The sequence below is a fragment of the Agelaius phoeniceus genome, chromosome 10, assembly GCF_051311805.1.
Source record: "Agelaius phoeniceus isolate bAgePho1 chromosome 10, bAgePho1.hap1, whole genome shotgun sequence".
In the NCBI taxonomy this organism is placed as follows: domain Eukaryota; kingdom Metazoa; phylum Chordata; class Aves; order Passeriformes; family Icteridae; genus Agelaius; species Agelaius phoeniceus.
Window position 1 is genome coordinate 23,243,736 of NC_135274.1, and position 13,686 is coordinate 23,257,421.

Below are 13,686 nucleotides of genomic sequence, written 5' to 3' on the forward strand. Positions count from 1 at the left end.
AGCTGCTGCTGTCAAACTGATGAAGACAGAAACGTGTGAGAGAAAACTGCATGGAAAGTTCCTGTTAAGGAAATGAGTGAGGTTTTGTTTGCATGCCATGGCTCACCTATCCCACAAAGCCTGAAAGTGCTGTAAAAACTGAAAAGTATGAAAGGGAACCGCAGGTGTAGCCATGGAAAAGACAGGTATGTTCTTTGTTTAAAATAATGTCTCTCTACAGAAGGAAATCACAGCCAGGGAAAGCAGGATTGCTCTACAGCTCAGTAACAGTGCATGTACATCAAGGTACATTGGCTTGTACCATTTTTGTATTTCTAAGGAATACAACTGTGACGACAGTTAATGCCAGATTTTAAACATTGCCTCAGCTTTTTGTGATTGTAAGTTCTCTGCTCTTGAACACTTGTATCATGGCTATGATACATGGTTGGGTGGAGGAACGGTGGCAAATTCTCAGTGCATCTGCCATTATGAAAAAAGGTAAGCAAGAGTAAACATTACTAAATTCTAATTCTAATTCACACTTATTCTGTCTGCTGATCCCCTGAAAGATGACCAGAACTGCCAGGACAGACATGAAGAGGACAACCTGAAGAGTTCCCCATTTGATTTTGTTATAAAACAGTTCCAAGGAAAGAAATGTGCTCCTGAAAAAAGGAAAGAGCAGCCTTCAGCCATCAAACAGTTCTTCAAAGGCTTTGACTTTGGGAAATCTGAAGGCAAGGACAGAAGGGAAATTGAAGAAACAGAAATAAGCAATGATGGAAGTGATGATCAGAGTGAAAAGCAAGATCCCTCTGTAGAAGGTAATGCTGGTACAATAATGAAACAGATGTGTATGTGTAAATATTTTAATTTCATAGAAAATCAGCTGTTTTCTTGCTAGCCAAAGTCCTGTATTTGCTGCCTACAGTTTATCCTCTAGCCAGGGTTTACTTCTGATTGGAACATTATCAAAGATGCACCCTCTGATTTGATAGGTGCTAACCAAGGAGTTAGATCCACATTGCTGAGGAAGGGTAAAGCTTTTGGGTGACTTCTCTCTTGGTCTGCAGTGTAAGAGTCAGTGCTGAAGTCAGCTCCTTAGTTCCAGAGCTTATTTGGATTCAGAGCCAAGCTTTGAGCAGTAGCTTGGCCTGTTGTATTTAAAATGGGTCAGTGTCCTGCTGTCCTGCTAAAGCAGTCTAAAGACAGCAGGAGCAGATGTTTCCTATCACTTGGCACTGGGCAGGAGGAGAGGAAGGGAATGGGAATCCCTCATGGATGTTATTTTGCACACACAAGGATACTCTTTACATCCACTCCAGAGAAAATTGAACTATTTTTCAAAAGGAGATGGAAGGTGAAGCCTCGAACCCCGTCCTTTGTCCTAAGGGGTCTGGGTCAGTTTGGGGAAATGATAAGAGGGCAGCTACTGAGAGTGGATTGCTATTTGCTGTATTTTTTTGCTTTGCAAAGCTCAGAAAAGCAGGAACTACCTTACACAGATGTTGTATGAAAATGCAGGAGGACTTTTGTATTGATTTGATCTATAATGATCTTATCAGTCAGGTTGTTGGTCCACATTGATGAAAAATAGAGCCTGCTTCATTGTCAGATTTAATTCATTTCCTAAAGTCTTCACCTGGCAGCCTCAGGCAGGTTTTACGCCTTGTGTTTATTAGCAGAGGTAACCAGGGCCCTATTTCTTTGTTGCTCAGATGGACTTTCACATCTCACTTCTGAAGCAGAGTCACCATCTGGTGAGCAGAGATTTAACCAGTTCATGGAGAAACTGGGGAAGAAACCCAGCAGCAAGAATCTGGATCTAAATAATTGTGCACTGAGTGCAGCAGATATAACAGAGTTGGGTAAATGCACATTTTATTCAACTAATCACTTCATGTATTTCTTTAATTTTTTTTGCCTGTTCTATTATTGCCTCTCCTCTTTTCCCTTCTCTTTCTTTTATACAGGCCATTTTAACATTTCATCTAATGGTCCCAGGTCCCTGAGAAATATTAATTAATAAATTATGTCAATTATGTAATACATATAAATATAGAAATCATGCAGGTCTGTGATGCAGATTATTGTCCTTACACTCAAGCTACAGATAAGAAAAGTGAGGTACAAATTGTCATGGCTTTATAATTCTGTATTGGTTGTAGAAAACATCTCAATATTAAGATGTAGTGATATCCAGGGTGTGCAAACAGAAAACCTTTTTCTTTTCTTTCCTTACAGCTTCTTTACTGCCATTTCTCCCAGAGCTGGAAGAGCTCAGCCTGGCCTGGAATGGTGGTGTTGGAGGGACTTTGAAAGCTCTCACTGTCCATCTTCAGCACGTGAGCCTGTTAAAAGTCCTCCGACTTAACAACTGCAGGCTGACAGCTGAGGATGTCATCTCCTTAGGTACAGGATTGCATTTACATTTACTTCCAGACAGCTTGGGGCTAATGTAATCCATCTCATCTCTTCCTACATCCTACTCCTGCTGCTTCCACACTGGGCAAAGTAAACTCCTGCTGTGAAACAGTAGAAACTTGGGCTTATGGGTGACCTTACACCTTTAGGTAACTGCAGAGTTCATTCCTCAGGGTGTGAAGCTTTCATACTCAGAAGGGAAGAAAATCCAGTCCTATCTGCAGGAAAGAATATTTTTAATTTGAATTGCATTTTTTTTGCCTAGAAGCAGAGTCAATCACAATAGGGTCAGCTTAGGTCTTGGAGCTGCAGGACAGGTGAGTGCTCATCATGAAAACCCCAATGGTCCTTTGGGAGAAGACTTAAAGCCAGAAATGCTGCCTCAGAGCTTTATGATTTGGTGTTTTTTCAACTCTGGGAGAAATTTATTCCTCTGCTTACTTCTTTGCTTGGAGTGCCTGCACCCTGCTTTCTGCAAAGTGTGAGGTAGAAAGGTTTTTAAGGTGGTGTTGCACAGTCAGTTTCTGGCATGGAGTCACCTCTGGGCCTGGAGTTTACTTCGGAGTAGATCTGTGGTTTGTATTTAAAAGAAGGACAAACACAATCAATTAGAAATTATAAAAGTCATTGCTTATTTTGAAAGTTCTAAAATGGGTCTGAGTTATAAAGCTGGGCTTTGTTTATGTCATTCATATCCAAGCCTTTTCCAGGAAAGGTTCAGAAATAAAATTACATTTATGGTGGTAGATCAAAAGTGAGTCATGCAATCTCCTGGGGAGGAAATAAGCATCTCTACAAAAGCTGGTGAAAATAACTGTTCTGTTTCTGATGAGTTGGAAATCTGTATTTAATTTTCTATTATTTTTTCAAATTTATTTCATTCTTTTCCAAACCCTTCTCATAGATTTGGTTTTTGTTCATTGGTGTTCTTTTTCTCCTTCTGAATTTTATTGGTTATTTTTGCAATTGATTCTTTCTGCCAGGTTCTTCAATGCTGTTTCCTTCCCAGTTCAGTTTAGCTTCTGCTGGGACAGACAGAAAATTGATCACAGAACTTGAATTTCCAGACAAATTGTGATGCCCTTGACACGTGGAATAGCAACAGTCAGTTTGCATTGATTTTGCCTGTGATTTTGAAAACAACTTGTGTATTTAGGCCAATCCTGGCTGTGTGACCTTGTCCACACCTCTCTGCAGAAATGTGGCCTCTTGTGGACTCAGCACATCCTGCTTAGAAATCAATGTCTGAAATATAACCATAATATCAACCTATTCTATGTAGTTGCTCAGAGCTTGACTGTGAAAGGTGATAGGAAACAATTCCTGGAGTTATATTCCTTTATTTATCTTCTGGGAGGAAAATGTGTCTGGAAATCTATGGTCCTCATGTCAAACAGGAACAGGCAATGCTGCACTTCTCAACTGTAGAGCATTGCTCAGTATTCAACACCGAGGCAATAATTTAAAATAAATGCAAAAATAAGAATTAAAATGTGGCCTTTCCTCTCAAACCCAGATATTCACTTATGGAAGTAATTATCTTTCTATTATAAATCTTTTGTGAAAAATTAATTATGAAAACCACACAGACATGAAAGGATGTTACTATTAAAATACAATTCTCAATTATTAGACTTTGGATCAAAAAAATGTGTATGACACTTTGAAATTCCGTTTGCATATGGTCTGATTAATTGATCTTTCTTGGGAATGAGTTTATGCAAATATGCTCTGCCTCCCTCCTCTACAAAGGAAGTTAGGAAGCTGTATTTTACAGTGAGATGTCAGTATTTCAAATAAGCACTAACACAGTTCACACTGACAGGTGTGCCAAGCCTTGAAAACGCTGATTTTTCTGAATGTAGTAAAAGTCAGTTCTGTCTGCCTTGAAATTATGGAAAAGTTAGTTTGAGTCAAAACAGTGCTCATCTTGGTTTCTGATGAAATGATTCAGAAATTCCTGTCAGAAATGAAACTTTCATGTTTCAGAAATAGTTGTGAGAGGAATTCTTTCATTCCCTCCAAAATGACCTGTGGATGCAGTACAGAGGATGTTGGAAATCTGCCAGATAAAACAGAGCAGAACTCTGCAGGACAGTAAATTCAGACTTGTCACTTGTACTGATTTCCCTCTAGACTGGACTTTCTGGTCCCAGCACAGGCCAAACAGCCTGAGGAGGGTTTGGGAACCTGAATAAATTTCAGGTTTGTGTGCACTGTGACAATGACTTGTGATCTATGTTGCTCCTTAGACAATGTGAGATTTTATACAACATTGCTGCAGAAGCAATAATTCATTTATTTAACAATTTTCCTGGCAAGATATTAATCATAAAGTAACTTGAGTATTAAGTAGCTAACCTTCCTCTTTAATATATTCCAAACCTGTATTTTGTTTGCACTGAAATTGATACATGGAATGACTCATTCTAGACTTCTGTTGTAGGAGAGGCATTTGAAATTGTTTCTCAGCTTGAAGAACTGGATTTATCATGGAACAGTAACATTGGTGGTAAACTATCACTGCTGACAAAAAAACTTCAGGAAGGATGCAAATTAAAATGTCTGAAAATGACGGACTGTAACCTGACAGCAAAGGATGGAGAATCCCTTGGTATGTGTGTCCATGGAGCTGGGCTAAGGCTGGCTTCACAAAAATTAAACTTATTTGACTTAGATACTGGCTGCACTGAGCTCAATATCAGTGAAAAGTTAATTTATTTCAAGCTCTGCGTTGTAACAGTATTTATGATGTGGGGACTTAGTGCACTTGCTTCCAAAGAAGAAAGTTGTTGTCTCTAATCATAGGAGAGAGGGTTGAGAAGACCTAAACCACAGTCTGGCTGCCTCAGTGGTCTGGGGTTTCTGGATCTTTTGTGACCTTCAGCAAAAAATGTGTGCCAGAATTTCCAACACTAATTGCTCAAAATTAAGCAGCTGAATATGTAATTAGCCATGGGATTGGAAAGAAGGTTTGAGGATTGGGAATTTAGGCTGAGTTGGCAACCACTGACCATTCTGTCCTCTCACCATAGCAGTTTAATCCTGTGTGGTCTTTTTATCTCATTGTATGTTTTAAAAGGTGTTTACTCAGTAAAGAGAAGCTCCATGACTCTCATCTCCACTGCAGGAGGAGCCCCATATGTAACAGACATTCTTATGTATTTTCATTAGAAAATTTTATTTCTGTTTGTATTTCTGCTTTTTATTCCTCTGTATTTTTCTAACAATCCCTGTATTTTTTCCATTTTTATTTTTATAAATGTTTTTCACAGATTTTTATGATTCCTACCCAGTCTTTATTTACAGTGTTGTTTAGGTAGAACAGGAACTTAGCAAGTCTAAACCACACTGACAGGCAAACCCTGGCCACGTCTTCCTGTTTATCATGGTGCTGTATTTTTCTAGGGTTCATCTTGTATGTATTCCAGACAATTACCAATTCTTGTTTTCTTTTATTTTCTTTTTTTTTTTTTTCCCAGCTGAACTTCTAAATGTGATCCCAAACCTCGAAGTATTAGATATCTCTATCAACAAAAACATTGGCTGCAGCATGAAGCTTATTGCTCAGGATCTGAGAAATGTGCCAGGCTTGAAAGAGTTAAACTTGCACATGTGTGGATTAAAGCAAGACAGCCTCCAGGGCTTAGGTTAGACTTTACCTTCAGAAAACTTTCATTCTGAATATATTGTACATCTGAAAACCATTTATGAAAGGCAATGAGGTGGGATTTTGCTGATGGTTTGGCAGTATTAATGGGCAATCATGATTTGCTCTTGGAGGATTGGTAAAAGACTACAGGGCCTTTCAGCAGGAGCTGAATTTATCTCCCCTGAGCTCAAGCTTGTGAAAGTCATTGGGGAGAGTCACCCTCCACACCATTTATCTGAGACACATCTCGAGCTGTGGCTCCCTGGACGTGCTTCCTCTTTCCCCAGACAGAACATAGACAAGGACACAGACAGGCCAGCTAACTTTTAACAAGCTAATCCTGCTTTCCAAAGGAAATCCAAATTCACCATTACCACTTAAAGTGTCCAGTGAAGACACATGAAATGGTCTTGTTATCTGTGTCTCTCCCTGGTGGATGTGGCAAAACACCTGGCATTAATGAGAACATCCAGCAGTAATTTCTGCAAAAGGCTGAGGATTGACTGGATGTAGGGGATGAGCTGGCCTCACCTTCACCTGCTCTCCCAGAGAAGAATGGAGCTGCATGGACAGGGAGGCTTTGCTGCATTACTGAATGTCTGCTGTGATTATACACTGCAGCTTAGCCCAGGAGCTTTGCCTGCAATACCTTGTGCAAACTTTGACGTTGAAGTAAATAAATGCCAAAGCTCTGACCTGGCTGTTGTGGCAGACAGTGACCAGCCTGTTCCCTTTTGCATTTCAGACACTGCTTTACAGCACCTTGCAGAGCTAAGGAAATTAGACATCTCATGTAACAGAGAGATTGGTGGTGGCTTTAAAGCCTCAACAGCTCACTTGGCCAGCTTGAAAAATCTGGAAGTCCTTGATCTTCACCAGTGCTGTGTCACAGAAGAGGACATGACTGTTTTGTGTAAGGACATGTTGAGGAAATTTATTAAGAATCTTGGTTTTGTCTTCTGAAAATATCTCAAAGACATAAAAGATTCTGCCCAGCAGAAGAGCTGAGCTCAGTACTTTTTTCATTAGGCAGCTCTGAAAATGCAGTGTGGGGGAGAGCTTTCTTTGTCAATATGGAATGGTTTTTTTGCTGAACAAAAGGAAATCTCAGAGTGTCTGATCCCATGTGGAACTAAGAACCTGAATCTGCCATGATTCAGACCCACAGTGGGAATGTGGGAACTGCCACCAAACACTGCTTTTTTTTTGATAATCAGTAATTTAGGAAATATCCAGGGGCAGAGCCCCCAGGGGTATAAGTTGGATGGATCCATGGTGGGTATGTGCATGGAAATATAACTGCCTAAAACCCACTGGTGAGCTGCATACCAAGAAGAGGGTGATTTTAGGAGATGTTGCATTGCTGCTGCTGTGTGCTTTCTCCAGGTTGAGTTGATGCAACTATAAACACTACTATGAAGAAAAAGGCATTTCCCAATCAATTTGTGAGAAGGTTTATCTCTCTCTCTCCGTTATCATAACTTTGTTTCTACTCTTAACAAAAAATCCCATGACTCAAAGCCTATATTGCCCACATCCTATTTTCCATGACAAAGAAGGTAACTTGAAGATTTGATGATGATGACAGTGAAGCTTTAGGAAATAATCAGTATTAGTAATATCAATTGTGATTTATTTTTAATTTATTTTATAATAGAGAAAAATAACATTAAGACAAAGAAGTTTCACTTAGCAATGAAGACATTTGGAAATTCCCTACTTCACCCAAAAAATTTTCAGAAAGCCATGTTCTAACAACCTTCCGTATAGTATGGAATACTTAACTGCTGAAACAGTTTTACTGAAAATGACAGGGCTATTTATGGTCTAAAACATTACTCACCATGAATTTGGGTGTAAAAACTTGGCTGGCCTTGACTTTTGGATTGATTTATAAAGAAAAGAAATTATGTCAGGCTACACAACAATTATGTCAGGCTATGCAACTACACATTTGTTATGGATCAGTGACTATCTAATAAATATTTCATGTTTTTGTAGCCCAGGTGATACCTTTACTCTCCAATCTTCAAGAGCTGAATTTATCCTCGAATAAAAATGTAGGACTCTCATCAGATCCTCTTCTGGGCAGGCTCAGGTTTTTACCAAAGCTGAGATCTGTGACCATCAGCAATTGTGGCTTAGGTGAAGAGTCACTTTCATCACTAGGTAGGAATGTTTCTTTAAAGTGTGCCCATTCTCTGTGTATCACTGTAGGACAAAGCATTCCCTTGTCCTTTGGCTGAACTCCAAGGATCGTGGTTACCTTATACCTCAGGTCCTGAGTGAAAAAGCCTGTGATGAAACCATTGCTCTGTGGGACCAGTTTGCAAGGGAAGAGAATTGTATGACTTCCTCTACTATACCTGAGGGGATGAAGTTCTTTTATTGCTTTGTCTGATAGTGAGCTCTTATATACCCCTTAATTTTGGAGAAAAAGAAAAACATGATTTTGTATTATGCTGTAATCATAGTTTGGATGTAACACTTCACTCGGTGTGGTGAAGTTTTGACTGAGAGTATTTAACCTTGCTGCAGGTGAAAATTTCAGTAGAAACTTTCTGGGGTAGAGTTCAGCATGGGGCAGTGGAGGAAACGACTGCAGGGGTGGAAAAGATATTGCACAGCTGTGAAGAAAAGTCCAATCTAACACAGGATATGTAAATTCAGCCTCTTTTACCTACTTATTGCAAATCTCTGGATTAGTGGCCTTTGATAGGTGTTCCATATGGCACATGAAATCTTAGTACAGAGGGATCTCTCAGTTACTGTGTCTTGTACACTTGTATTTCATACTGTGTACTTGTGACATTAAACCTGGAGTAAGACTTGACTGCCTCCAGCAGAAGCAGTAGCAAGCTAAGCTGGTCAGAGGTCCTTGCAGAAAGAGTATTATGTTTATATCACTGCAGTTATGTAAGAGTGACACCATGGAAATCAGAACTGTCAAAAGATACAAAGCGTCTCACCTTAAACAGTGAGTTCACAGCAAAAAGAATTGCTGTCTTTAAATTGATATTAAATGGTTTAAAAGCAAGCTGTTAAATTAAATTAATTCAGTGCAACAAGGCCAAGGCAATAATGTGAATAGAAAGACAAAACCCCCTCTCCATAGAGTCCTGATAGATTCTATAGGCAGAGCCTTCTTATTTTCTTTTGTCTGACTTTTATTGAGATAAAAGAATTCATTTTAAGCACAAACATTCAGGCCGTTAGGATCTTACTTACGGGTGAATTGCAGGTGAGGTGTCTGTTGAGGCCATGTTGTTTTCTCTTAGTAAGCAGAAGTTGCTGGTCTTAATCTTTTCAGCTGAGGCTGCCCTTCACCTTCCTGAACTGGAGATATTAGACCTTTCTTGGAATAAGTGCGTTGGTGGGAACCTAAAGCTGCTTTTGGGAGCACTAAATCTTGCAACGGAGATTCAAGTGTTAAGACTGAGCAGCTGTAACCTGGTGGCTGAAGATTTGGCACTTCTAAGTAAGTATAACATGGTATTTACTAGCACTCAAGGAGCTAGGGTGTTTAGACCACAATTCAGAAGGGGCTTGTTCCATGAGCTAAGCATGTTTTTGCATAAATCAAATGAAAACATGGAAAATACAGGAGTATTTTTCCCACTAAGGGCTTTCATTTTTCTGTGTGTCCTAGACATGCCCAATGGAAAAGCTGAAAATGCTAAAATGCAAAGAATATTTAAGCACTTCTATCTATGAAAAAAAAAAAAAGCAGCATAACTTAGAAAATGTAGGGTTTGCATCTGTTTTTTATATCAAATATTTAAAGCTGCATCTGAGGAGTTTTATTTTGCTCAGATGCTGTTTTATGGCTCAGTTCTTTAGAGAAAATATCTGTGCTGACAGCCAGGAATACAGACACTACCAGGTCCCAGTCATTAGGTGGGTTTCTGGAGTCAGACTACTGGGGAAGAATTAAACCAGAAATGTTTTCACCCACCTCTTAGCAGCTGCTAAGAAATACTGGAAAATGGGAACCTATAAAGGAATAAATTCTAGGATCCTTTTAAAAACTTGCTAATTTTATACTCTTCCTTCTGAGTCTGTGGACCTGACTCAGGGGTTTGTGTCTGACATTGGCAATAGCTGTGTGACAACTGTAAGGCCCTGGAATGTAAAATTTGGTGAAGTGAAGCCCAAATACTTTTGACTTCAAAAACCATCACCCTTGATGGGTGTCTCCTTTGCCAATCATGTGTTAAGGAACCCTTTAGGGTATATTTGGCCCTTCCACAGTGAGAGGTGGCTGTTGTAGTCAGTCACCTAGTTTTGCTTTCCTCTTTCTAAATCTCCCTGTAAAGCCTGTCTGCCTCTTACAATTGGCACTTGATGTAACCTCCTTCCATCTGACTCCAAGGTTTTCGGGTTACCACACACTTTTAACTCAGTACTTTGTTCCTTTTGAACTGCCTGTGCTTTAAATGTTGTAAACTCCTTCAGCTGTTATAAAACTGTCTTTCTCAGATCAGCAGCAAGTGGTTTTATGTTGCTGAGGAGTTAAATCTTGCTGTTTGACTGCTGAAATGAGGTATTAAAATACAATTCCCTATTCTGAGAAGCTTTTAAAGCAGTTACCAGGATTTATTAATTGTGTTTGTGTCTGTCATCTCTCACAGCATCCCTGAGGCAAGATGGCCACTTGGCCAGATTGCAGAAGCTGGATTTGAGTTATAACAACACCATCTCTGATGAAGGCTGGGCTGTTTTCTGCCAAGGTTTAGGAGCATTTAAGGAACTCTCAGAGCTGGATGTGAGCCTCAGTCCATCGACCTGCCGGGACTGTGGGCCATGGTTTGGGGAGTTGTTGGCAGCACTGACACAGCTGCCAGCCTTGGCAGAGCTGGCCATGCAAAGATGGGCCCTTTCAGAGTCCCAGAGGAAGCAAATGGAGGACTTTAATCAAGACAACAAAAGATACATTCGTTTTGACTGTTGATGAAGGTTGGAAGTGTGTGGAAGGCCTTTTGGGAGCAGCACATGAACCATTATGTGTCTGAGAAAACGGCAGTTTTTAATAATCTCTTGAAATAGTTTCACAGCTACAGAAAACTGTTATTTGACCTTCTGCAACATAGATAATTCCATTTCATAATGTTCTTTCAGATTCTCTGGGCCATGCTTACACTATTCAATCTTCATGTTGTGAATATTGCCAAGGCCACTGCCCACAGAGCAGGGCTGGCTCAGAGGGACCTGCTGCAGGTTTGGCCATGGAGGGAAGGGCTGGGGTTTCTGTCAATACAGGTGGGTGGACAGTGTGAATGTGGCCTCAGAAAATACCTCTAATGTGAAAATACTTGAAACCTCCATGTTTTATATGTTAATTTCTTCTCCCCTCAAACTTTTGCCTCTTTGTGAATTAATTAAAATGTAACTGAGAGATTTGGCATCCATCCCAACAACTCAACATCATAGATTAGTCCAGGAAGGAGAATACAGAAGGAGCTGGTCTGCCTCTGCTCTGGCCCTTGATGCCATCTCATAGTGTAGATGAGTCCTGTGTAGAGAATCAGCATAAAATCAAGGTAAGAAACAATTAATTGGTGTCTTTGCAAGTCTTAGGGGAAAGGAAAAAGCTATGGTACATTAAATCAGAGATATGTCCTGCTACTTTAACAAGAATTTTGGTTGCAGAGCAATCAATGAGTGCCAAATTCTGGCACAGTCACTTGTGTCATGGATCATGTTAACCCACACGTGAGCTCCAGCACTGCAGTGGGATTATTCATTGGTAAGGTATTTTAGGAAGTAAAGATATTAGATCTGACCACTGAGTGAGGAGTCTTAGAGAAATCCTGAGGCAGCTTGAGGGATAAAGTACTGCTCAATTAGCTCTGAGCATCTCTACATGCTGCAGCAATCTCCTGGAGGAGAGGCACAACAGGATCTTTCCTAACTTACTAAGGCCCCCCTCAGCAAGTTCTCCCCTGCAGATGCTGATCAATATTCAGCTTTCAGTCCATGCAACCCTTCCAACATCAGCTTTTTCCTGTTCAGGGCTATAGCCAGCAGCTGAGTGGGCTGATATCTATTGATCATTTAATCCATAATTTCATGTAAGAGTCACCCTGGAGTTCCTGGTTCCACTTTCAGCTCCACTCGAGAAGCACACTTGGCTCCCCTAGCTTTGAGAAATGTGAGTTGAACTGGAGTCTCTTGGTCAGGGGCAGCAGGGAATTGCTGTGTGGGATCCTAAAACTCTGAAATAAAGCAAAGAACCCCTGCTTCATTTAGGGCTAACAAGTGAGATTTTCAAGCAGTGAGTTAAGCTAGGACAGTTGTTCTAATGAGGAAAAAAACCCATCATGTCTGTTTAATAGCATCTCACCAACCTGTTCTATTCATCACTTGTCTTCATGCAGCTTTCCTCCTCAAATCCACCTTTGATCCAACTGGAAATTTTATCTTTTATCTGTTCTGTGAGAATTTCTCTGAATTAATCCTTTCCCTCTTAAACCTCTCTCTCCAGTTTATGTTTAATGTCCACTTTCTGTTGAAATCTTCCTAACTGAACTCAAGTTCAGTGTTGGGGTTTCCTGTTCTTTCATAGCTGGATTCCTCATTCTCAGCTCCAGAGCCCAGGACAGACCCACTGCTGGCAAACTCTCCCCTGCCCCCGATCCCCCTGCTCAGTCTTTGCCCTCTTATTATTCTGTCATGCCAATTGTGCCACTAAAAAGCTTTTGTTCCTTTTATCACCACTACTAAAAATCTTGTTAATCTGCCAATCTGTCCAGAAATTTCTCTTCCAATGATTTCCTCCTTGGCAGTTTCTGATTCATCCTTCTCTCTGTCCCTCTTTGCCTTCATTTAAGGTGAAAAAATTTCAGTAGATGTTTCCAAACAATCAAAACAGCCTCAGTTACCCAGCAAAATGGAAAATCAGAACAGAGCCATCCCACTTTGCTGCAGTCCCAGCTCTCTCCTGCCAGTGAGCATATTAATGAGATTTCAGTATCAATCAAGAGCCAAACAGAAATGAGTCCCTTGCCCTGGATGCAGATTCAGAGAGCACTACCTGCAGATGGAACTCTGGTTCCTCATCAGCTCCCTCAGGATGCACCACCTTCCCTGAGGCAAGGGGAGGGAGGGCAGCACTGCAGTTCTGACCAGCCAGCTGAACTGAACAAAGGGTTCAGTTCTGCTCCCACCCACTCTGCATTTTGAACCTGCACAGCCTAGCTCGATGCTCTGTGTATACTGCAGATGAAACTCAGGGGCTTAAAGGGTATCTGAGCAGTACAGAATAAAAACTAGACAAGGACATCTTGTGTCTAGGACAAACAGCTGTCTGCCTGTCAAGTGCTGTGGAAAGACATGGTTGCACATAGATTTGGCATGCAAGAATTGTAGCAATATTATGTTTGTCATGGTTCTTTTTAATAACAAAGGAGTTATGATGTGTCAGAACCAGAATCATGGCAGAAATTGCATCCTGCAGACCCACTGCTTTCAAATAAGCCTGCCATACACAGACACATCCCAAATGTCACCAAGCCATGTCAGAGATGAGCAGTACCACTAAGGCACTGCCAGCTTGCAGCCATTCAAAGTGCTGTAACTGCAGATTGTCAAAACATCAGTGAACAGTTTTGCCAAAGTGTGGAGATACT

The 13,686-nt window shown here is 40.6% G+C and overlaps 1 protein-coding gene across 1 annotated transcript; it reads left to right on the forward strand.

Annotated features, from left to right (window-relative positions):
• Positions 1-172: 172 nt before the first annotated feature.
• On the forward strand, positions 173-11,516 carry LRRC31 (leucine rich repeat containing 31). Its single transcript, XM_077183616.1, has 10 exons — positions 173-185; positions 552-815; positions 1,701-1,850; positions 2,227-2,394; positions 4,853-5,020; positions 5,889-6,056; positions 6,804-6,971; positions 8,060-8,227; positions 9,369-9,536; positions 10,690-11,516. Exons 1-10 carry the CDS (start codon positions 173-175, stop codon positions 11,007-11,009), a joined length of 1,755 nt encoding a protein of 584 aa, XP_077039731.1. The 3' UTR covers positions 11,010-11,516.
• The last annotated feature ends 2,170 nt before the right edge of the window (positions 11,517-13,686 follow it).

Excerpts from the sequence above, each read along its gene's own strand:
- LRRC31 (XM_077183616.1), top strand. Across the intron at positions 2,395-4,852 it reads TGAGGATGTCATCTCCTTAG|GAGAGGCATTTGAAATTGTT; the intron begins GTACAGGATTGC and ends CTTCTGTTGTAG. Across the intron at positions 6,057-6,803 it reads AGACAGCCTCCAGGGCTTAG|ACACTGCTTTACAGCACCTT; the intron begins GTTAGACTTTAC and ends TTTGCATTTCAG.